We start from the raw sequence: 24,205 nt of genomic DNA on the forward strand, positions 1-24,205 counted from the left end.
GAGTTGTCTATGTTGTTATTTACATAGAGTTTTAAGTTGTGTTTTAAGATGGTCTTTGCAAGGGTGCTGTGAAACATTTCTGCATGGTTGATTGTTTCACAGATGACGAGAGCTGCTCGAGGACCTCGATAGACTGTAGAAGTCACTTGATGCTGAACAACATTACGGACGGTGCTGATCCACTCGTCTTCTTCAGCTAACACCATGCCTTCCAGCTCATAAAGTTTCCTTCGTCTAAATGGGGGAATCTTACAGGTCTCGATGCCTTCATAGACCTTCTTTAGTATCTCAAGCTCTGTTTGGTCCCCCAAAGTTCCTGTGATCCCATAGATCTGGTTTGTGTATTTCTTAAATAAGCCCAAATTTGACATGAAGTTTGCTATTAGATTCATGTTGGACAGTTTAGTTTGGTGTTTCATCTCCAGGAACTGCTGAAGTCCTTCCCCCCAACTCATGTTGTTCTGCACAACACCAGTGGAACTGTAATCCACAGGAGCGACTCCATCACCATGAAGGACGTATTCATGGCCCAGAGACATTTTTTTGGCTTTCAGAGCATTTCCAATCCAAGTTTGTATCTTTCCATTGATAAGGTCTTGACGGCCTGCGATACAAGATTCATGTACTTTTGCTGATTCAGACTGATATCCCTTTTTAATCATTTTACCCAGTGACTTAACCAGTGAGTCTTCCTCATAGTACACTAAACGACACTGTCCACATCCCATGAGAAGAAGTGATATTTCTTTTCTATTATTTTTACTTGTGGAATCAATCTCATCCAGTTTCTGTAAATTTCCGTCATGACCCTCTTGGTAAAGTGTAAAGAAATACTCAGGGAAGTTTTGAACAAACATGGTTAAAAAACCCACAATTTGCACAACACTTGTGTTGTCTAGTTGTTTTAGAGCATTTGTCATGTTTTCTTGGATTCCCTTTGAAAGTTTTATAGGCATAATTCCTGTGTCCACAGCAATCTGCACAATACTAAGTGGATCGACATCTTTATTTTCCTGCATGATTTCAGACAGAAACTCAGAGAAGAGCTGAATGGGCCCTAAAATCTCTCCAGTCTCTAAACGCTTCAGTTGATTGACGACAAACCAAATTTTAGCCAGTATTACATTGAGCGATTCCATAAGAGGAATCTCACTGCTCAAATACACCACTTCATGACCTTTGTCCAGCATTAAAGAATCCACCTCATCCACTATAACACACTGAAACTTTCTCTTAGGTCTCACATCTTGTCTAAGGACACGCTGTCTCAGGAAATCACCTGCAAAACTGACAGCGGTACCGTAGACCACCTGACATTCATAGCACTTCTTCAGCTCTTTATCTTCTGATTTGTTGGTGTTGACGTCAACAGTGATACCTAGTTCTGTATAAAATGGATTCCATTCTTCAGCGTCTCTTTCAGCGAGAACAGAAGAACTGGAGATGATATCAGGTTTTTTTTTTTCCTTTATGACCTGATATGCTGCAAACATTGCCACGATGCACGACTTTCCTTCTCCTGTTAAAACCTGAATGAGCTGACTTGATTCAGAAAGGACGAGAATGCACCAGCTCACCATCTGAGTCACTCGAGGTGTTATTTTCTTCTTGCTCTTTTTTTGCACTGCTTTGCAGATCTTGAACAAAAGTTGCTCTATTCCTGTTAGATGTGGAGCTGTAGAAGCTGATAGACATTTGGACACAGAGGTCACAATATCTTGCACTTGTGCCATAACTCTTTCATTGATATTTCCTTGTTTTTGAATTTCCTCCAAGTTTTATCAGTGTTTTTGATCTCATTAATTTTGGCCTCAACATTATTCACAATCTTACTGTCATTCGCTGTCAAATCCGACACACTTATTTTGTGAATCTCAACTTGATGAAGGATTCTCATCATCCATGTGTGAAAATGTTCATTTCTGCCATTATATTGCTCCACGAGGGCTTTAAACAACTTAACAACATCATCTTTTCCCCATTGTCCGTTCTTTAGCAGGGAAATCAGTCTTGATGACAGCAGTTTTCCTGATGCCTCCATTTTCAAAACTCTGGGAATTCAGAGGGATATTTTTCACGATGCAGCATCACTGTCTGTAGTTTAAAGAAATTCACACAGAAGATAAATAAACTTCTGCTAATCTAACATTCATATGAAAAACAATATATTAGGATAAATATAATGGTAACATTTTACAAAAAGGTTCATTCGTTAACATTATTTAACTACCTTAGTTAACATGAACTACACTCAAAAAAATGCTGGGTTGTTTCTGTAAAAAAATTGTTGAGTTGATTGTGCTGGTTCAAAATGCTGGGTTGTTTGGGGTACTGTAAACACATTATTGGGTTGCTCATGCTGGGTCAAATGAGTTGTAAGGGGGTTATTCACAAATAAACAGCTGGTTGGGTTATTTTGACCCAGCAACTGGTTTATTCTTTGCGGAACTTTCTGGATCTTCACCTCAGACTCGAGGAGCACGCCACACGGGAGCAGGCAGTGTTTTATGGTAAGTTAATAATGTTTACCTATATTTTTAAAATGTTGTGGTAACAGCAAGCTAATTTCACTGTTACAGTGAAGTCTTTGATATGGAAGTGTGAGGGGTAACGTATTTATTCTGTGAAACCTTAAATAGCCACAGCTAGCCGGTTAGATTTTTTGACAAAATGCTGCATCGTTAAATCCTTAATTGTAAACCAGCTAGGCCTATATCAGCAGCCTTTTTGAAATATGCAGTTTAAATTGTAAATTCATCACGTAATTATCATATTCATTGTGGACGTTGTGTATTTAAAAGTGAGGAAAGCGTTTTGAATGAAATCCATACAAGCGCAGTATGTTTTTAGTCCCTCACAGGGCTCGCATGTAAAATCTGCGGGAAATTAGTCTCGAGGCTAATGTAGCTAGTGAGTTGTGTGTGGAAAGTCTTCTGGCATATTGTAGAAATACTCGTTAGAAGAAGCGACTGGGGTAGGTTCCAGCATAGTCTCCTCCTGCACGTGTCATCTGTAATGTCTGTCGGAACCAGGGTCGTTCAGAATTTGTTTTACTGAGGAATAACATCACAGTAGGCTACGCGCCGTCACATTGTGATCTGGTTACAGTGTAAAGGAATTTCCGCCTGGATTATTGTCAATGGACAGGCGCCAGTTTTGAGAGGAAAATTATTAAGAATGATCGTCAATATTTAAAACTTAAAAAATGTAGACTTACATGATACCCTACCATGCATGTCATCTTTCATTTTATTGTGTAACATTATCTAAGCGTGGCGATCATCAGCGCTGCCGGTGCTGCCAGTCAGGAGATTAACGAGCAGCTTTTTTGCTTTGTGAGTTTTAATGTTAAAGACACTATCAACATTACAGTAATATTTTGACTTTTATTGTCTAAATGTTGACAATATTAGTCTAAAGTACTCATTTATTACTATAATTCAGTTTGCAAATACTGAATTTAAATAGACATTTTGTTTGTTTGCCACATTTAGTCATATTTGGTAATGTTTGCAATCTTTTTTTTTTTTATACATCCACAAAAAAAGCTTAACTTGCATGTTAGTTATATTGCAACACTCTAAGTCATTGTGTGTAATCAACAGGTGGGGACCAACATGATTGAATATTCACAAAATGAGAATGACTGGAGCATTGCTGCATATTCTGTGCCTCAAGGATGAGACGAGGGGGACATGTCAGACCTTTGCCATTGTTCCAGGGCACGCCATCGAGACCGAGTCTTTGCTGGAGGCTGTTCATCTTTGTTTCAAAGCTATTTATTTATTTTTGATGTTAAATACACTAAGCAGTGTTTCCCCGCCTGGGAGTTTCTCCAGCATGCCTTGTATCAAATTAATGGAAAAGAGTCTTCCTCTGTAAAATTTGAGGACAACAGTTGTTTCAGGCCCACGTGATATTTAGTCGCATTTTAAATGTTTGTTGCTGTTCTTAATAAATCAACACATCGTAATCGTATAAGTTCAAATGAGTTGCTTAATGACTTTTAAAGGTGCATTGTGTAATATTTACGTTGATCTGTTGACAGAAATGCAATATCATATACATAACTATGTTTTCAGTGGTGTATAAAGACCTTACTTAATGAATGTTATGTTTTTATTACCTTAGAAGTATACATTGTATAATTATATACAAAAGATTATTAAAGACATATATTAAAAGTGTTTCTAAAAAAACAATTAAACGAGATTTAAATCAAATTTACAGTGGCCTCTCTGGTTTATTGTATTACAGAGACAATATTTTTTTTACATTAGTAATATAACAAATATTTGTTACTAATTTTATTAAGGCAATGAGACATGAAATAACCCTGCATATAAGTAGGACTTAACCCAGCAAAAGGGTTAATTCCACCCACTGGTTGGGTCAAATAAATGACCTGATATGGGTTAAATGGTAAAATACAGCACTTGGGTCAAACCAACCCAGTGCGTGTTCTGTCCAATAGTGACCCAGCGGTGTGGTTAAGGTTGGGTTATTTTTTTAACCCTGCAGTTTTTAGAGTGTAAGAATTAACTATATTTCTTCAGCATTTATTAATCTTAGTTAATATTAATTTCAACATTTACTAATACGTTATTAAAATCAAAGGTTGTATTTGTTAACATTAGTTAATGCACTGTGAAATAACATGAACAAACAATGAACAGCTGTATTTCTGTTAACTAACATTAACAAAGATTAATAAATACTGTAACAAATGTATTGCTCATTGTTAGTTCATGTTAGTTAATATGTTAACTAATGAACCTTATTGTAAAGTGCTACCAATATAATAAAAAATAATGTTTTGCTTATTTTAAATGTGCAATCAAAGAGTTTTATTTAGACTCTTTCCTCTAAGAGAGCATTAATTTATAATACTTACACCATTCGAGACCATATTGTTGTAGCAGCAAATGTCTTGAGTCATTTGTGAAAAGATTGAAGTGAGTTGTATTATATATTGATAAGAAGAGGCTGTCTCTCCTGCTGTGGAATTTACAGGAATATTAATCGTCTCTAGTTTGTCACATGATTTAAAGGAACATGAGTGGCATGCCTTTATTTGTGTTAAGAAGGCACGCTAGATGCTAATCTGTAGAATCATGCACAGCTGACTGTTAGTCAACTAAACAAATTATTTTGACCTTTTGGATGCAAAACTTGTACATTACATGAATGAATGTATGTCATCAGCTTTTTATTTATTATATATTGTTTAACCTTCTCAGTTTATTCACACACAGACAATGTGACACGTATCCTGATGATGTTACCTCAGTGTGTTCTTTCACTTTAAGTGTTGGTAAGTACCTAAAATACCAAATGGTGTTGGTACAATAGAAACATGTGGTGACGTGTTCCTTCACCGACTGGTTTGACTGCCATGATTACCTTGCAGGTTTCATTTCCACGTTTTCTTTGTCCGACATTCTTCTTTTATCAGCCTGCATGTTTTTATTAAATAAAAATACACTTTTATTAAATAGAACTGTTGGTCTACTGCTGGAACAAGTGTTCAAGGAGTTTTAGGATATGTTTACATGACAACAATGTACTAAATACAGAAGTTTCATGTAAAACTACATCAAAATGATCCCCGTTTACATGGTACCATGAAAACAACTAAAAAGACCGCATTAAGCTTGCCAGGTTAGGAGATGGCAACTTTGTAAAGAAACATTACACATGGTTTGCTAAAGGTGACTACTTCCGCACACTTGCTCCTCTCTTCGGAGTCAGCAAAGCTGTAGTTTGGCAATGTGTGCATGAGAAATCGCTCGTTCATCAGCACATAAGTATACCCGCAGGAGAGAGACTGAATGAGGTGATGTGTGGGTTTGAAGAGAGAAGTGAATTCCCTCAGTGCGCTGGAGCGATAGATGGGACCCATATCCCAATTTTATCCCCCAGAGACAACACATCAGACTACTACAATAGGAAAGGCTGGCACTCCATCATGACCAGCATTATTTTACATTTACATTTACATTTACATTTAGTCATTTAGCAGACGCTTTTATCCAAAGCGACTTACAAATCAGGACTAAATTAAGCGAGTCATCATGAAGAGGCAAAAGACAACAACAACGCAAGAAGTGTTCAGAATACGAAGGTCAGGCATTATTCAGAGTAGCATAAGCATGATAGGTGGGATTTTAAGGGAAAGGTTTTTTTTTTTTTTTTTTTTTTTTTTATGAGTTTAGGTGCTCATGGAAGAGATGGGTTTTCAGCTGTTTTTTGAATGTTGTCAGGGATTCAGCATTCCGGATAAGGGTGGGGAGAGTGTTCCACCAGCATGGAACTGTGAATGAGAATGATCTGGAAAGTGATTTTGTGGCTTTCTGTGATGGAACCACGAGACGTCGCTTGTTGATTGATCGTAGGCGTCTGGTGGGGATGTAGGCTCGTAGGAGTGAGTGAAGGTAGGAGGGAGCTGAGCCTGTGATAGATCTGTAAGCAAGCGTCAATGCCTTGAACTTGATGCGAGCAGCGAGAGGTAGCCAGTGCAGAGAGATTAACAGAGGGGTGACGTGGGCCCTCTTGGGCTCGTTGAAGACAAGACGAGCTGCAGCATTCTGGATCATCTGAAGAGGTTTGGTAGCACATGCTGGAAGTCCGGCCAGAAGAGCATTGCAGTAGTCAAGCCTAGAAATGACCAGGGCCTGGACGAGGAGTTGTGTTGCGTGCTCAGTTAGGAAAGGCCTGATCTTCCTGATGTTGTGCAATGCAAACCTGCATGATCGAGCTGTCTTTGAAATGTGATCTGTGAAGGTCAGCTGGTCATCAAACGTTACTCCCAGATTTCTGACCGACCTTGATGGGGTGATTGATGATGAATCAAGCTGGATGGTGAAGTCGTGCTGTAGAGACGGATTGGCAGGGAGGACGAGCAGCTCAGTCTTTGCCAGGTTGAGCTGCAGGTGATGTTCCTTCATCCATGTGGAGATGTCTGCCAGACAGCTCGAGACCCGTGCAGCTACTGTGGGATCATCTGGTCGAAATGAGAGGAAGAGTTGTGTGTCATCAGCATAGCAGTGGTAGGAGAAACCGTGTGCCTGTATGATGTGTCCCAGTGATGTAGTGTAGATGGAGAAGAGGAGGGGACCAAGAACTGAACCCTGGGGAACCCCTGTGGTCAGTTGATGTGCTCTGGATACCTCGCCTCTCCATGCGACTTTGAAGGACCTACCTGTGAGATAGGATTCAAACCAGTCGAGTGAAGTTCCTGTGATGCCCAGTGATGAGAGGCTGGACATAAGGATCTGATGGTTCACGGTGTCGAAGGCAGCAGACAGATCAAGGAGAATGAGGAGTGAAGATTTGGAAGCAGCTTTTGCAATCCGTAGGGCTTCTGTGACCGACAGTAATGCAGTCTCAGTTGAATGCCCTTTCTTGAAGCCAGATTGGTTGACATCCAGCTGGTTGTTTAGAGACAAGAAGGATGTTACTTGGTTGAAAACAGCTCTTTCAAGTGTTTTTGCAATGAATGGTAGGAGAGAGATGGGTCTGTAATTCTCTACAAAAGATGTGTTTAGCGTTGGTTTTTTAAGCAGTGGAGTGACCCGAGCCTGCTTGAATGCTGTAGGGAAGGTGCCAGTATGGAGGGATGAGTTGATGATGTGTGTGAGTGCTGGTAGAAGTGTGGGAGAGATGGCTTGTAGAAGGTGTGAGGGGATGGGGTCTAGAGGGCAGGTGGTCGGGTGACTGGAGAGGAGAAGTGTAGATACTTCTTCCTCTGTTAGCGGCGAAAAGGAGGACAGAGGGGTATTGGCTGTGGAAGGGGTCGGTCTGGGTTCCTGTGTGTGTGGAGCTGAGAATTGACTGCTGATAGTTGTTGTTTTGTTGGTGAAGAAGTTTGCAAAATCATCGGCAGTTAAGGAGGAGGAGGGTGGTGGTGGAGGTGGACAGAGGAGTGAGTTGAATGTCTTGAAGAGTAGTCGTGCGTTGGAGGAGCTGTTGATCTTGTTGTGGAAATAAGAAGATTTTGCAGCATGAACATCAGCAGAAAAGGACGAGAGGAGAGATTTATACATACTCAGGTCAGATGAGTCTTTTGATTTGCGCCATTTCCTCTCCGCTGCCCTGAGTTCGGTCCGGTGTTCACGAAGAACCTCAGATAGCCAGGGGTTAGAAGGAGTAGTGCGTGCTGGCCTGGAGGAGAGAGGGCAGATTTTGTCTAGAGTAGAGGTTAGTGTGGAGCATAGGGTATCCGTTGCAGTATTCACATCCAGAGATGAGAATTGTGAGGGTGGGGGAAGAGAAGAAGACACGGCAGAGGAGAGATGGGAGGGGGAAAGTGAGCGTAGGTTTCGCCTGAGGGTGACTGGTGGTGGGGTTGGTGGCGCAGGGGTAGCGAGTTGTAGACTGAAGGTGATGAGGAAATGATCTGAAACATGGAGAGGCCTCACCAAAATGTTGTCTGTGATGCAGTTGCGTGTGTAAACCAGGTCCAGTTGGTTGCCTGATTTGTGAGTACCTGTGGTGATGTGTCGTTTGAGATCGAAGGAGGCTAGTAGAGAGGTGAAGTCTGTTGCATGTGGTTTTTCGAGATGAATGTTGAAGTCACCGAAGACTAGAAGTGGGGTGCCGTCCTCAGGGAAAGAGGACAGCAGCACATCCAGCTCCTCTACGAAGTTACCCAGCTGACCTGGGGGGCGATAAATTACTACAATATGGATCTTACTGGGAGTTGTAAGTGTGATAGCATGATATTCAAATGAATTGTTGTTGCATAGAGAAGAGAGCGCTGAGTATTTCCAATTGTTGGAAACGAGAAGCCCTGTCCCGCCACCCCTCCCAGACTGGCGAGGGGAGTGAGAAAAGGAGAAATTGCTAGAGAGAGCAGCGGGGGTTGCTGAGTCTTCAGGACGAATCCAGGTCTCAGTCAAGCCCAGGATACTGAGAGTAGAATGAGATGCAAAGGCTGGAATGAAGTCAGCTTTGTTGACTGCTGACTTACAATTCCATAGACCCACGGAAAGAGAGAGAGGAGTGTGTGAGGATGAGAGAATGGGACGCAGATTAGCAGTATCGCGCTGCCTTGTGCGCGTGATGAAAGGGCGTTGTCGAACGATAACAGGAATGTGTTGAAAACACATGCTGATTCGGGAGAAAGATAAGATAAGAAGTGGAAAGGGAAAAGGCGAATTTTAAGTGCCTTTCTGGTGTCCCTGCTCGGTGGAGTCGCGCAGGTAGAGTCGATGGTCTTTACCCGAGTCGGTCTGAACACGAGGAGGCTGAACACGAGAGCTGAACGCTTCCGCTGACGCTTCCGCGACAGCGCGCAAAATACACAGATATACAGAAAAATGCTTTCACCGCTTGAGTGAGTACAGCTGTTTCGGTCTTGCAATTAAGTGGATAACGCGATAATGGGCCAACTTTCGCTTTGAAAGTGCTAGGAGCAGAGGCTTAAAGTGCAAATTAGACTTTAACAATAATAATTTTCACTCGCGGCTGCTTGTTTAATGTGGCAACGCGTCCAACTAAAATACACAATTATGTGAAGTTAAAAATATAAGGGAAGCTGAGAATCGAAGATGGGCTTACCTTGACTACAAAGCAACGCTGACAATAACAAGAGAGCAGAGTATTCCAGAAAACACACAGTTGCGCGTTTCAGTCGAGCCTCTTGTTGCTCATTTTATGGCGCTTTCCATAATTGATGCACTTTACAGTTATTGAACTGAACTGAATTGAGCCGAATGACAACATTGTCTTTTTAGAGCTGATTTGCAGCAGAATTAATGCGTCATTTATCATTATTTTATAATGATATTTATAACCATTACTGTGCATCACTAAGCTGCTTTGAAACTATCTGTATTTTTATAAAGTGCTATTTAAATTAAGGTGAGTTCACAAACATAGACATTGGATGGCCAGGCAGCGTACATGACGCGCTGTGATATTTGATCTCACAGAACGTGGAGAGCTTTTCTCAGCTGTAAGTCTTATGCATTTTACTCAGTATTTTGGAATTCAATTATATGCCATAGTCAGCAAAAGCTGCACAGTTGTAATTTATTCTAACAGTAGCCTGTCTTTTTTCTTTTTATATTTTTAAGGTGACAAAAATCATATCAGGAACAGCTGTACCCTTACTGTTACTGGGTGATCCTGCTTACCCATTGAGGAGTTGGCTCATTAAGCCTTACCATGACAATGGAAACCTAACAAGGGCACAGAAGTACTTCAACCATCTGTTAAGTGTGCGTTTGGCAGGCTAAAAGGAAGATGGAGGTGCATTAGAAAGCGACTTTATGTACATCTGGAGAACGTTGCAAACATTGTGACTGCTTGCTGTGTTCTTCACAACATTTGTGAGATATAAGGAGACACGTTTGAAAATGAGTGACACACTCACTGTGGCTACACTTCTGACACTCCTGATGTTATGGACAACCACAATGTACTGGGTCCGAATGACATTCGGGAAGCTCTAACAGCTTTTTTTAGCCAGGACCTGTGATGTGCCTAAACAAGTAGAAGTCAGATGTGAATTGTAAATGTAAGCAACAAAAAAATAAGAATGATGTAGGCTGTGATCAACTTTGTCTATCAACTGTGTTTATGTGGAAGTTGTCCAAATATACAATAAAATAAAAATGTTCTTCATAAACGCTTTGATTAAACATTGGTCAAGTAGCAACAAAAATTACATTCAATATGTCAGAAAAGACAAAACCGCTTTCTTTGTATAAAAGCATTCAAATATTGAACAAATACAGCAGATTGGGGGGAAAAGAAAGGGAAAAAAATCCCTCTTGAAATGGGAAGCTTTTTCTACAGGTTTTAACAAAAATAATAAAAAAGAAAAACCACAAAAACAATTTCAATACAAAAGGAACAAACAAGAAAAGACTAATGTGAAAGCCATTTAAACTTATCAGAGGTTGTAGTGTGTACTACTCTCACCCAAACTACTCTGTTCATCGCTGTCGTTCAGCTGCCTTGGGGTAGAGGCCTAAAGTGAGAGTTTGGGGAACAGGACAATGAGTAACTGGTGGAGGTTGGAAATCAGGGACCCTGTAAAAGGGAGTTGAGTTGTGCTGTGGTGCAAGATGTGCGTGGGATGACTGTTGACCAGTGGAAAAAGCATTCACAAAGATATTGAACAGCCTTAATTCATGTTCATGTTGAGTCGCCTGCATCTGAAGCTGATGCTTGGCTTCTTGTTCAAATTGGGTGGTTATGGTCTTAGTCAAGGCATCAAAGCCGGCTTCAATTCTCGTTCGCTGTCTTTTCCAACTGAGATGTGCACCTTTCAGATGAACACAAAAGAACGTTATACGCATATACACACAAGCATAAATATATATTTGTTTTCATAATTTCTGAAAATGCTAGTTATAAGCAAATGCCAAGGACAACTTGTTTGCAAAGGTCCAGGAAAAGTAGGAAAACTTCCATGTAACTCACCTAAACTGTAAAGTAGCTACAGAAACCAATGTAAATATGAAGGTGTAGCTGAACGAATGTCTAAATACGGTTACAAGAGAACCTGCCTTCAATGCCAAAGAATGATGTATCGGTACTTATACTGCGCTATTTTCCCTGTACCTGCCGTCGCTACATTATATATTTATTTTTATAATAAGTCATGTGACTCCATGCATGATTCCCGTCAAATCAAATCTCGCGCACGGAAAACTTTGCATCAAACAGACTTCGAGACACCTGGCGCCAATTTATTTTAATCATGGAGGAAGAGGAGGGAGGAAGTGTGGCGGTGGATGCGTCAACATGCAACAGCTCAAATACAGCACTTCAGCATCCTTGGCCATACCTGAAAGAGCTTTTTGAAGTGAAGACGAAGAAGGGCAATTGTGTGATTATGTCATGTCAACTTTGCTTGCCTAAGCCAGTTGAAATCTCGGCATTCAAGAATTCTTCCTCTAATTTGAAAAAACACATTGAGGTAAGTTTCGAATATCTGTTAAGTATCATATATCTTGTTAAATTGTATAATAAAATTCATCATATAGTGCGCAAGTTTGTTCATGTAGGCCTATGGGTTTATCATGAGTGTGAATGTTTGACAACCGAAATTATTCTGCCAAAAATAGCAAAAAAAGCACTGTGAAAAGATCAAATAAATTTTACCGGACAAGGGTGTTTTTGATGACGCGATCATAGCAACCATGATAGCGTCCAGCCTAGAGTAAGAGGCACGCGCTTTATAAAGGGGTTGTTGCTGGTTACTGTATGATGACTGAAATCATGAAATTGCCTTAAACAATTATAAAAAAATAAACTGCAGAATGTTACTTTTTTTTTTTTATACACGCACAAATTATATGCATTCTGTTAGCGCTGCACAAGCTTGCGGTGCCATCTGCTGGAAACACTTCATTTATTTTGTTTGTTTACCAGGCTTCAAAGTGCATTAGGCATTATAACCTATCATCACTGCTAGATTTTTGTCCCTTACATCGATTTCGTTTAGCATGTAAATGCATTAACCTGCTTTCTGTCGACTTATTGAAGTGGATATTTTAATGTAACGTGTTCTCACATGGTGATTTAAAATTTTAGTTCATGTATAGCAAATAACTTTCATAAAACATCAGATTTATATTTAAATCAAGTTTATTTTTTTAATTGCGAGCAAAAATGATCAGTGGTGAAAATTGTGTGTTACTCAATTCTGAAGTGTGTTCTTTTTACAGAGAAAACATCCAATGAAATTAAAGCACTACAATGAATGCATCTTGAAAAGAAAGAACTCAGAAGAACAGAGGTGTGATTCAGCTGTGTCCTGCAGGCAGGTTACTCAGTCCACAATTGACAGGCTTGTAGTTGAGTTTGTCTGTGAGAGCCTTCAGCCCTTTACCATAGTTGAACTTCCTACATTCAAAAATCTAATCTGTACAATGCAACCTAGCTGTACAGTTATGTCCAGACCAACTGTGAAGCTGAGAATTGAGGAAGCAGCCGCAAAGATAAAGAAAAACATCACTGCTGAGATGGCAAAAGTCAGTTATATAGGTACCACTACTGACTGTTGATTGATTGATTGATTGAAATCTTTATTTCGAACATGAGAGAAGAATATATAAAATAAAATACAATAATGTTTAAAGCATTTAAAAAAAAAAAAAAACAAGAGAAAAAACAACAACAGATAAGCCGTAAACAAAGTACATTACTTTCCTGTGTGAACATACTTCTATCTCATGTGCGAAAAGGAGTAGGAAGAAGCTAAACTTATGTACTCCTACCCCTTTAATTCTTACATTCCTTTAATTAACAATTTTTTATGTTATTATTATTATTTTGTTATCTGCATCTATGCACATATACATACACATACACACTTATACACACATATATATACATATACATACACATACATGTACACATACATATACATACATACCTACATATATACAGTGAGGAAAATAAGTATTTGAACACCCTGCTATTTTGCAAGTTCTCCTACTTGGAAATCATGGAGGGGTCTGAAATTGTCATCGTAGGTGCATGTCCACTGTGAGAAATCACCGCGGCGAAAATAAACCAGCCGCATTTCAAAGTCGTTCCCGAAATGACCGCCAGGTGGCGCAAAGGGACATTGTGCAAAACAGCAGCAATTGCCGCATTTTAAAATGTAAGTGGGTTAAATATAAAACCCTAAGCCTAATAGGCATATTTTTCATATATATAAATAGGCCTATAAGGCTACAACAGAATAGAACCAAAGATAGAATCAATTTTAGAACTGAAAAAATAGAATCAAAAGTTAAAAATAGAGACGATATTAGGAGCAATGACGCGGAATATTTTTACTATTCTATTGAGGAATTAGATCAATGAAGAGCTCTCGTGAGCGATACAATTGCATAGTAATTTATAGTGATTTCAAAAGCAGTCCTTAAAAAAAAAATACTTGGAGTAGTGTGGCATAATTTTTGAGAGATTACTCGGAACGCGTTTTAGTTAAGATCCTGGTTTCAATGCCCTTAATGTATATAGGCTTGGCTACTGCTTTAAAAAAATGTCACAACGCGTTTTGAGATTGTTTTGAAATAAACATTGAAGTTTAAAATGTAGTGTTTTGGCACACCAGGCCGAGTGGCGTTACGCATTGTTCAAAAATCAGGTTTTATTCTGGCATGTTGAACTGGCGTTAGATTTATTTATTTTTTTGATTTATTAGATTTAGATTTTAGATTTCGTTAGATTTATTTTTCTCATAACAGCTAAAATAACTAATACATGCCTTGTCTTAATATGACCTACTTAATATAGGCAATAGGCATATAATAGCCTATATAATAAATTAGCAAAACTTGGCCACTAAATATTTCATTTTCAATTATTTTAATTATCACAATTAAAGTTTTAATTTTATTAAATTGAACAAGCGCAACAATCAGCATTTAATCAAATATTCTAAAAGATATATTATTAATAATAATGTTATTTCAACATAATATTTCGTTTTTTCGACATGTGTGCGTGCAACAAGCAAGATGTGTATTTGTAAATCCGGTGATGCGTGCATTGATTTTTATCAATAAACTAGTGTTTTCTGACAGTGTCGACTGCAAAGATGAAGTTGACGATCGCCATATTTGTAGTGAACGCACCTAGAGAGAGATGCACATATAGACATAATCAGAGAGTAGCCTTTTTCTTTTCGTTTTGAATTATTTCGTTTGAAGACATTTCAAGCTTTGTGTATTTGATGTATTTATCATGTCTGTGTGAGGCATACGCTGAGTTTCGTTAAGTTAGGATGAGATGCGCTCCAGCTGACGTGCAATGCAAGTGACCGCGCGGGCGCCTCCATGATTAATGTCTGTTATATTTGCTTCTCTTACTTATTTAAATTCAGGCAGTATAGTAGGCCTATAGACTTTTTTTTAGAATAGAATTTAGCTGTGCACTTGCATATTAGTGTCAGCTGGGAAGGAAATATAGAGACCAGACCTCTTGGAACTTTAACTGAATACATGGCGTTGGTAAAGCATACTGAAATTACATCCCTACAAATTTATTAGGCCCTACTGAAAATAAATGTATCGAATTTAAGCAAAGTAGCCTAAATGTTAAGACTGTAAGCCCTTTGCTTTTTTACGTAGCCTATAAAGGACTCTTATAGCCGACTTTGTGTTAATTTAATTTGTAGAGGATTTTTTTTTAACTCAAACATTAACACTGAAATAAATGAAACTAAATTATTGTAATTTTTTTGGCACACCACGACGAGTGGCGCTATGCATTGTTCTAAAGCCAGGTTTTATTCTGGCATGTTGAATTAGTGTTGGACAAACGCGGCGGCGCGTTCATTTGAATGAAGAGCGTTTGAGCGAACACACACTGGAACGTTAGGCCATGTCGCAACGAGTGAATCGTGGCCGAGTGGTTGAACTTACGTTACGATCATTTAGATGACACGGGTTCGAATCCCGAACTAACTTGGACTACTGATATTTTTATATTAGCCTATTAATGCATTAATGCGTTTAAACGACAAACAATAAAATCAGAACCAGTATTCTGTTGCGTTCATGGTTCCAGTGGCAGTAATGCATCCACGGCTTTTCAAAATGTCACAAAGCGTTTTGAGATTGTTTTGAATGAAATATTGAAGTTTATAATTAAGTGTTTTGGCACACCACGAAGAGTGGCAAACTCTTTGTTTTATTTTGCAAACTCAGCTATAGCCTGTGGGGGGTTTGGAGAAGGCAATAGTTGCTTTATCGTGGGGGTGCAGGACAGAGGTGTTAATGTTCCGTCTTTCATATGGAGAGTGTCGGAGCCAGCCTGATGAGCAGGCAAAGGCTAAATTCTTTTAAGGATTAATCTCAAAATCTCCAAAAGTCCATAGCCTATGTACAGTAGGCCCTATATCTTATTAAATTATATATTGTAGTTTTATTGATTGTATTTAAAGGTTTTCCACACACAATTTCAATTTAGCAGATACAGAGCTCTTTAATTCGCGACCCACCTCGTTTTATTGTAAGGTGAATTCAGCAAGGCATGTTGTATCTTTGAAGGAACAAAAGCTATTTGTTACTGCCACTGAAACCATGAACGCAACAGAATACTGGTTCTGATTTTATTGTTTGTCGTTTAAACGCATTAATAGGCTAATATAAAAATATCAGTAGTCCAAGTTAGTTCGGGATTCGAACCCGTGTCATCTAAATGATCGTAACGTAAGTTCAACCACTCGGCCACGATTCACTCATTGCGACATGGCCTAACGTTCCAGTGTGTGTTCTTCATTTTCTGGTGCAATCGGCTGACAGTCTTCCTTCATCAGATGTGTCGTCTTTGCAGCGGCACAACTGGAATGTTGCAAATTTATGTTGTAATATACAATTGATAATTAAACAAGACGATTGACTTTAATAAACAGATGCATATTTAAGCATCAAGAACGGAAAAACATAAACACTGTCAGCTACACTGAGATTCGATCTCAGATCGTTTGAAGCTCCGAGAGGCTATTGTTAATGCATTGACCACAGAGCTATCGTCTGAATAGCCTAGGTCTACTACCGATTTGAATTCGGCCACGAATTTGTTTTGTTTTATTTTGTTTTAAATGTATTTTTACATATTTTGCTTTCGTTAATGTTAACCAATTCTGTTGTAGCATAATAGGCCTATATTTTTTCCCTAAAAGTTTGTTTTATTCTCTGCTTTGTTTGTTTATATTTTTACATATTCAATCAGTCTCATTTTTGTTCAAATAATGAAAAACGTTTTTATTTATTTTTACAAGATCTTGCGCCATGTTTCTTTTTTTTTCAATTTTTTTTTAAAAAATAAACAGATAGGAATTTCTTTACCTTTTTCTTTAAAAACAGATACCTTTTAAAATGCCGCAGTTGCTGCTGTTTTGCACTGTCACTTGCGCCACCCGGTATAGCCTAGTCATTTCGCGAACGACTTTGAAATTCGACTGGTTTATTTTTGCTGCGGCAGTAGGCTAATAGGCATTGTGGTTGATTATTTATTAAATAATTCAATTGATAATCATAACAACATGTAAGCCTATTTAATTCTGAATCTAACAAAGAATGCTTAAACCGACTAACATCGTTTAGTAACTGCAAGTCCTGAAAATGTTTTAATTTTATGTAAGTAAATGACAAGTAACCTATTGACATAGCCTTTCTAAATTATAGAAAAACTGGGCACACAATTTTAACGTGTCTACTTTGTTTAAATTTAATGAATTTGAATTCGTTTAACCACAATATTTATCTTGAATTTATCTGTGGCCTCTCAGCTCAGATTACTGCCGCGGCAGATTACGTCATAAAGAGAATAAACTGACACTTATCAAAGTCTGTGATTACAGCGCCACTCAGCGGTAAAAGGCAGCAAATACACATCCCAATTTTGCCGCCGCGGGAACGGCGGCGGTAAAAGTCTCATTCTGGTTGTCCACCATCTGTAGATGCACCTGTTTGAGGTCGTTAGCTGCATAAAGACACCTGTCCACCCCATACAATCAGTAAGAATCCAACTACTAACATGGCCAAGACCAAAGAGCTGTCCAAAGACGCTAGAGACAAAATTGTACACCTCCACAAGGCTGGAAAGGGCTACGGGGAAATTGCCAAGCAGCTTGGTGAAAAAAGGTCCACTGTTGGAGAAATCATTAGAAAATGGAAGAAGCTAAACATGACTGTCAATCTCCCTCGGACTGGGGCTCCATGCAAGATCCCACCTCGTGGGGTCTCAATGATCCTAAGAAAGGTGAGAAATCAGCCCAGAACTACACAGGAGGAGCTGGTCAATGACCTGAAAAGAGCTGGGACCACCGTTTCCAAGGTTACTGTTGGTAATACACTAAGACGTCATGGTTTGAAATCATGCATGGCACGGAAGGTTCCCCTGCTTAACCCTCTGAGGTCGGCAAACGCGCCCCCGCGTTTTGCTGGATTTTCTCCACATTGTAGAACTATAAACTTAAATTACTCCATCATTTATGGTCATACAGAAAAAAAGAAATATAAAAAAAGAATCTGTGATATTTCTACTTTTGTATGTGTCCACTTACAATCAAATCAAAACATTGTGCTTTTGTAAAATAAAGAAAATAAACAGGGTGTGCGTTCTGCCTCTCCATCGCGGTGAACTTTTTTTTCATGAGCACGTCGATAAACTGAAACAAAACTCAGCGAATACTTGTCACACATTTATGAGCCATACACCTTTATAAACATTTAAGTGTGTACTTTTAAAACGATTGGGTTCAAAACGAAAACAAATATTCTCTGTTTAAGTAATTTGTATAAAACCAACAAGATGTCCAGCTTCTCAAACGCTTGCTCATTACAGTTAATTTGGCCACGCCTACGAGCGCAAAAGACATTCACATGCAAATCTCCACATGGAACGCGATCGCGCTCATTACCTCAAAAACAAAACACCAAAACACTTCACTTTTCGTCGAGTTAGGCGCACTGTGAGCTTACCTTGGATTTAGGCTACCTCAGAAGAAGAAGAATGCGATTTGAAGACAAGAAAGATTTAAGGTAAGAAATTCTTACATATTAGTTTGTTATTGTTGCATAAATGTCACATTGCAGTTGAACTGTTGCTAGATATATGGGGAATATTATAATATTTAGACCCGTGTTTACTGTTAGGCCTACTGTGTTTGTGGATATCTGGTCAAACGTAGATATGTATGGTAACCATAATGTTTTATATTTGAGCGCGATCGCGTTTGAATGTATCATATTTTGCAGCGCGATCGCGTTTGAATGTATCATATTTTGCAGCGCGATCGCATTTGAATGTATCATTTGAAAATTTGAAAAGCAAAACACACCAAACAGCTTCATGTTTTTACTATTATCTCATTTCATATCATCATAACGAATGGAAACATTTGAAGTAACATGATAATCAATATATTTTTCTCTAGCTTGGTTGTTACTGAAATCTTTTGGAAGATTTATACTGCTATCTATTGTTATTATTATTTTACCCAGCACTGCGCATAGCCTATGCCTACAAGGCACAACAAACCTGGTGTTCATTATATTATATATTGTTGGAAACATTTGTGTGTGTGTGTGTATTCTGTGAATTTTAAAAAGCAATTTTAACCAGAAAAATCTAATATTTATTTCCAAAATCGTGCAGGCCTTTCTCTTGATATCAGTATGTTCACTTTTTTTTCAGGGCCCAGATGCCACTGAGTCCTGCCGACTTCAACATTCACATGAGTCTCTGGAACATGAACATGGTAAAGTGAAAATCAAACACCTTGGAAATGAAAGGTATGTACAATGTTTTTAGGAATGGCACAAAGGTCTCTGTCTTTCAATAAGTGCTTTTTTGCCATTTGTTGTGTCTATTTGGATTATGTTGTGTAAATAAATCCAAACAATCTAAAAGCCATTCTTTTTTAAATCTCCTCATTTACAGTATTGTGCAAGGTTGCTCAGAATGACAGGGGCCTGATAGCCTCCTAATAGGGCAGTTGGAGGAGGGTCTTTGTCTTTCTCAGGTGTGAAATCCATACATATTAATGAGCTCACGCATAGAGCTTTCTCACACAAAACACGTCGTCAAATTTTTAAATCAATATATTGTCTTCTCTGAATGAGCAGTCAGGGTGATTTTCACATAGTTTTAGAGCAAATATTCTAGGCTATGTCATACAATTTTCAAAAGTCTTGTGAAGAAATAATCAGTATGGGTTTCATGACCTTATTTCAGTGAGAATTTTTTTTTGTATTTTCACAAACCACGCATAAATGTCATTATCTCAAAACTACAAACTTTTACATACATGCTGTTGATATATTATTGTAGCAGAGTTTGTGCTGAATACAGTGTAATTAGACTTTAGCCATGAAAATGTCACAAGTAACAGAAATAAGCACAAATGTCAGAGCATGTCAGAACACCTCCAGGGCCCAGAAAACAGCTCAGACCTCAGAGGGTTAAACCAGCACATGTCAAGGCCCGTCCTAAGTTTGCCAATGACCATTTGGATGATCCAGAGGAGTCATGGAAGAAAGTCATGTGGTCAGATGAGACCAAAATAGAACTTTTTGGTCATAATTCCACTAAACGTGTTTGGAGGAAGAAGAATGATGAGTACCATCCCAAGAATACCATCCCTACTGTGAAGCATGGGGGTGGTAGCATCATGCTTTGGGGGTGTTTTTCTGCACATGGGACAGGGCGACTGCACTGTATTAAGGAGAGGATGACCGGGGCCATGTATTGCGAGATTTTGGGGAACAACCTCCTTCCCTCAGTTAGAGCATTGAAGATGGGTCGAGGCTGGGTTTTCCAACATGACAATGACCCGAAGCACACAGCCAGGATAACCAAGGAGTGGCTCTGTAAGAAGCATATCAAGGTTCTGGCGTGGCCTAGCCAGTCTCCAGACCTAAACCCAATAGAGAATCTTTGGAGGGAGCTCAAACTCTGTGTTTCTCAGCGACAGCCCAGAAACCTGACTGATCTAGAGAAGATCTGTGTGGAGGAGTGGGCCAAAATCCCTCCTGCAGTGTGTGCAAACCTGGTGAAAAACTACAGGAAACGTTTGACCTCTGTAATTGCAAACAAAGGCTACTGTACCAAATATTAACATTGATTTTCTCAGGTGTTCAAATACTTATTTGCAGCTGTATCATACAAATAAATAGTTAAAAAATCATACATTGTGATTTCTGGATTTCTGGATTATGTCTCTCACAGTGGACATGCACCTACGATGACAATTTCAGACCCCTCCATGATTTCTAAGTGGGAGAACTTGCAAAATAGCAGGGTGTTCAAATACTTATTTTCCTCACTGTACATACCTACATACTGTAACCGCACTGGGTAGTACATTAACATTAGCTCAAATGTTATATAGGGAATTTTAATAATTAATCAGGAATATGATTCATATATATCGCATATTACAGTTACATTACATTATTGAAACTGAAAATTAGATCAATTGTATACATCAGTAACCCATCATAATGAATTATGATTTAATCAATAATATATCAACAGTCCATTCCTCAGATCAATTATCAGAATAATTTTTAATGGAAATTAATGGAGCTATCAAACTGTTGGTCCAGCAAATGGCCGTAAGATTAACCCAACAATTTCTCAACAAAAATGATCTCTTTCTTATAATTCAAAGAAAGCTGTTTTCTGGCCATGAAAACAACTCTCCTGTTCTTATAAAGTTTAGGTTACTGAAAAGTAACAAATCGTAAAGCTTCGTAGGTAGGATCAACAAATCATTGACTTTGTAATATGAGCATTTTAGACAGAGGCAATCAAGAATATAATGGTTTTAATAATTGAACTAATAATACATCGAACTACAATTCACACAGAGTAAATACATGTATTTACAACAGAAACAAACAGAAGAAAACATTACCAAACGAACACGAATTAAAAGAGGATGAGAGAATTACAGAGATCAGACGATGAGAGAGAGGGAGAGAGGATGAGCGAGCGAAAGTGAAAGCAAAATAGGGAGAGATCGCAGTATGGCAAAAATCACAGACCAGGTAACCTTTGAGAGAGACAACAAGAAATCAAATCACCTTAAGCAGGGACAGACTACCTTAAACGAATTAAAAGCTCGATTATACTTGCACATAGTCTGTGGTGTTGCTGAGGCAGGCGCGTGTATGGGCCTTTTGGAGCTAGGCGTGCTCTCGTGTCTTCCGGGGCGAGCGCGGTCGCGGGAATTTCAAAAGAGTCTTTTTCTTTGAGTTGAAGTTGCCGGCTACGTTCGCTTCACTGAACGTAGGGAGAGTCCGAAGACGAAAATAAAGAAAAGACTTAAAGAAAAAGAAAAGAGAAACGGAGAACGCTCCCTAAAAGGGAGCCATGGATCTTCTCACTGACGAAGTGGGTTTGTAAAAGTGCTCCCGTAAGAACTCTAGGTCGGTCTTCTTATGGAAAGACTTAACGTACGCCTACTTTGCGTACGCGGACCAATCATCTTAGAGCATCTCGGGCGGTAAGATTTTCCTTTGTCCTGTTAGGCACGCCCACTTGAATGAGTCATGAGTGAGATGGGATTGAGCCGTTCGGCTCCAGAAATATGAAATGTGTAAAACAATGTACATTACTACATTCTGCTATCGGAATTCGACTCCGTTAGATTGAGAAAATTACAGAGATATAAAACACGTCATATGAAGATTATAGGAATACAAAGTTACATAAGATATGCATATTATAAGCATTTAAAGTTTGATTAACACACGATAAAATTGCAGATACTCCAATTTGATATGGGACGACATCTGAGCACAAAAAGGAAATACAGCTAATACACTTAAAAGGTACTTTTCTCTTTCCTTACAAGAATTCCAGCGAGCTGGGCTTTCCTGTTTCTCCCAGTTGGGGTCATACAGTTTTATGACCTGGTCAGAGGTAGGGTTACAAAACCATGATTCTATTTGAGAACATTAATTAGGAGAAACATTTCCAAGTTACAAATCAGAAAATCATAACCATCGCATAACAGGGCTAACCAGTTATGCAACGCACAAACCTATCAAATACATCTTAGTAATGACTTACATGATGAGTGTAAAGAAACGTGTGTTTGTGTGTGTGTGTGTGATTGTCATTCAGAGTTCAGGCTGCATTGTGACCTCTTGCCCCTCCCCCCCTTTCAGGGGGAGTCAGGATGTGTATCCCGTGAGGTGGCGAGATTTGAATCAGGGGACTAGGTCGACCATGTGCACGACAACGCTCGGCTTGTTATAACTGTGTCATGCGCCACGGGAGACCCCAGCCAGAGCGGCGCCCCCGCTGGTCAACATGCCCCAAGGGGGTCGTAAACAGAATGCTCTTTGTTTACTCAAGAAGAAACGAGCTGTGTTTGCAAATCAGGATTCACTAATTCAGAACATCTGGCCGGATACCCTGTCAGTGTCGTTACAATACATACATACATACATCAAAGTGACCACTAACAAGTATTTAAATCATAACAAAGGAGCACTCCTACTTTCACTACAGTGCTTCTTGATACTTCTTGAAAATCTTTTCTTTATACATTTTTTTGAAGAGGAATATGTTAGGGCATTGCTTTAAGTTTTCATCTAGTTTATTCCACAATTTAACTCTGCAAATTGATAAACATAATCTTTTCCTTGTTGTTCTAAATCTATTAGTCTTAAAATTTCCCCTTCCCCTTAAGTTGTACCCTCCCTCCCTCTCAGAGAACATCTTTTGTATATTCCCTGGCAATAACCTATTTCTTACTTTGAACATGAATACTGCAATTTGATATTCAATTTGATCATGGTATTTTAATAATCTAGACTGCAAAAATAATGAATTTGTGTGTTCCCGAAATCCGACATTCTGAATGATTCTCATAGCTCTTTTTTGCATTATGACTAGTGGCTGTAGTGAATGTTGGTAAGTGCTTCCCCAAACCTCTACACAGTAATTCAAATAAGGTAACAATAATGAGCAGTACAGGATACGAAGAGATTTAAGATCCAATATATGCTTAGCTCTTGCTAGAACTGCAATGCTTCTGGACAGTTATTTTTTCTGTGGCATTTGTGATTTCTTCAATGAGTTCTGTTAGTGCTAATGATGTTGAGTTTTTTTTTTCTAAATCCATATTGACTGTCAGAGAGTAGTTTATTTTTAGCGATGAATTTTTCTAATCTGTTGTTAAATAGTTTTTCTAAATTTTTTGAAAATTGTGATAATAGAGAGACAGGCCTGTAATTTGTGAAGTGGTGTCTATTTCCAGTTTTGTATAGAGGGGTGACTTTTGCTATTTTCATTTTTGTTGGAAATTTGCCGGTTAAAAATGATAAATTGCAGATGTTCGTTAGTGGTTTGGCAATCCCCTCTATTACTTTTTGTATAATTTTTATGTCTATTCAATCATGATCAGTGGATGGTTTGTTTTTGCATCCTTTAACAATATCTTTTATTTCTTTTTCATCAACTGCTGTCAAAAATATTGAACTGGGATTTCTTTCTACTAGATTATTATATTTACTTTCTAATGTTTGTGGAACTGGAATTTGCTCTGCTAAGTTAGGTCCCACGTTTACAATTTTTTTTATTGAACTCATTCACCATTTCCTCCATATTATTGATATTTTTTTCATTATCAATGAAGTAATGCGTTTATGTGCTGTTGGACAACACATCAACGCAGTTACATCGGTGTAACAGCACACTGGATTGATGA

At 38.7% G+C, this 24,205-nt stretch overlaps 1 protein-coding gene across 2 annotated transcripts; it reads right to left on the reverse strand.

The window, feature by feature from the left end:
• Window positions 1-5,958: 5,958 nt before the first annotated feature.
• Window positions 5,959-9,626, reverse strand: LOC311081869 (uncharacterized protein). 2 transcript variants are annotated; one of them, XM_084112568.1, is made up of 2 exons: window positions 8,489-9,626; window positions 5,959-8,398 (listed from the first exon to the last, which is right to left on the reverse strand). In XM_084112568.1, exons 1-2 carry the CDS (start codon window positions 9,108-9,110, stop codon window positions 6,204-6,206), a joined length of 2,817 nt encoding a protein of 938 aa, XP_083968694.1. In that variant the 5' UTR covers window positions 9,111-9,626; the 3' UTR covers window positions 5,959-6,203. The 2 variants fall into 2 exon arrangements, with proteins under 2 accessions (XP_083968694.1, XP_083968695.1); XM_084112569.1 differs by having other exon boundaries at window positions 5,959-7,003; window positions 7,202-9,626.
• Window positions 9,627-24,205: the final 14,579 nt, after the last annotated feature.

The sequence above is a fragment of the Abramis brama genome (genome assembly GCF_963993115.1).
Source record: "Abramis brama genome assembly, chromosome: 4".
Taxonomy (NCBI): Eukaryota; Metazoa; Chordata; class Actinopteri; order Cypriniformes; family Leuciscidae; genus Abramis; species Abramis brama.

What these genes read in the sequence shown, in the direction of transcription:
- LOC311081869 (XM_084112568.1), bottom strand. Translation starts at nt 9,110, where the DNA reads ATGTGTTTTCAACACATTCCTGTTATCGTTCGACAACGCCCTTTCATC. An exon ending in CAAACGACACATCACCACAG is followed by an intron (nt 8,399 to 8,488) that starts GTACTCACAAAT and finishes TCCATGTTTCAG; the next exon opens with ATCATTTCCTCATCACCTTC.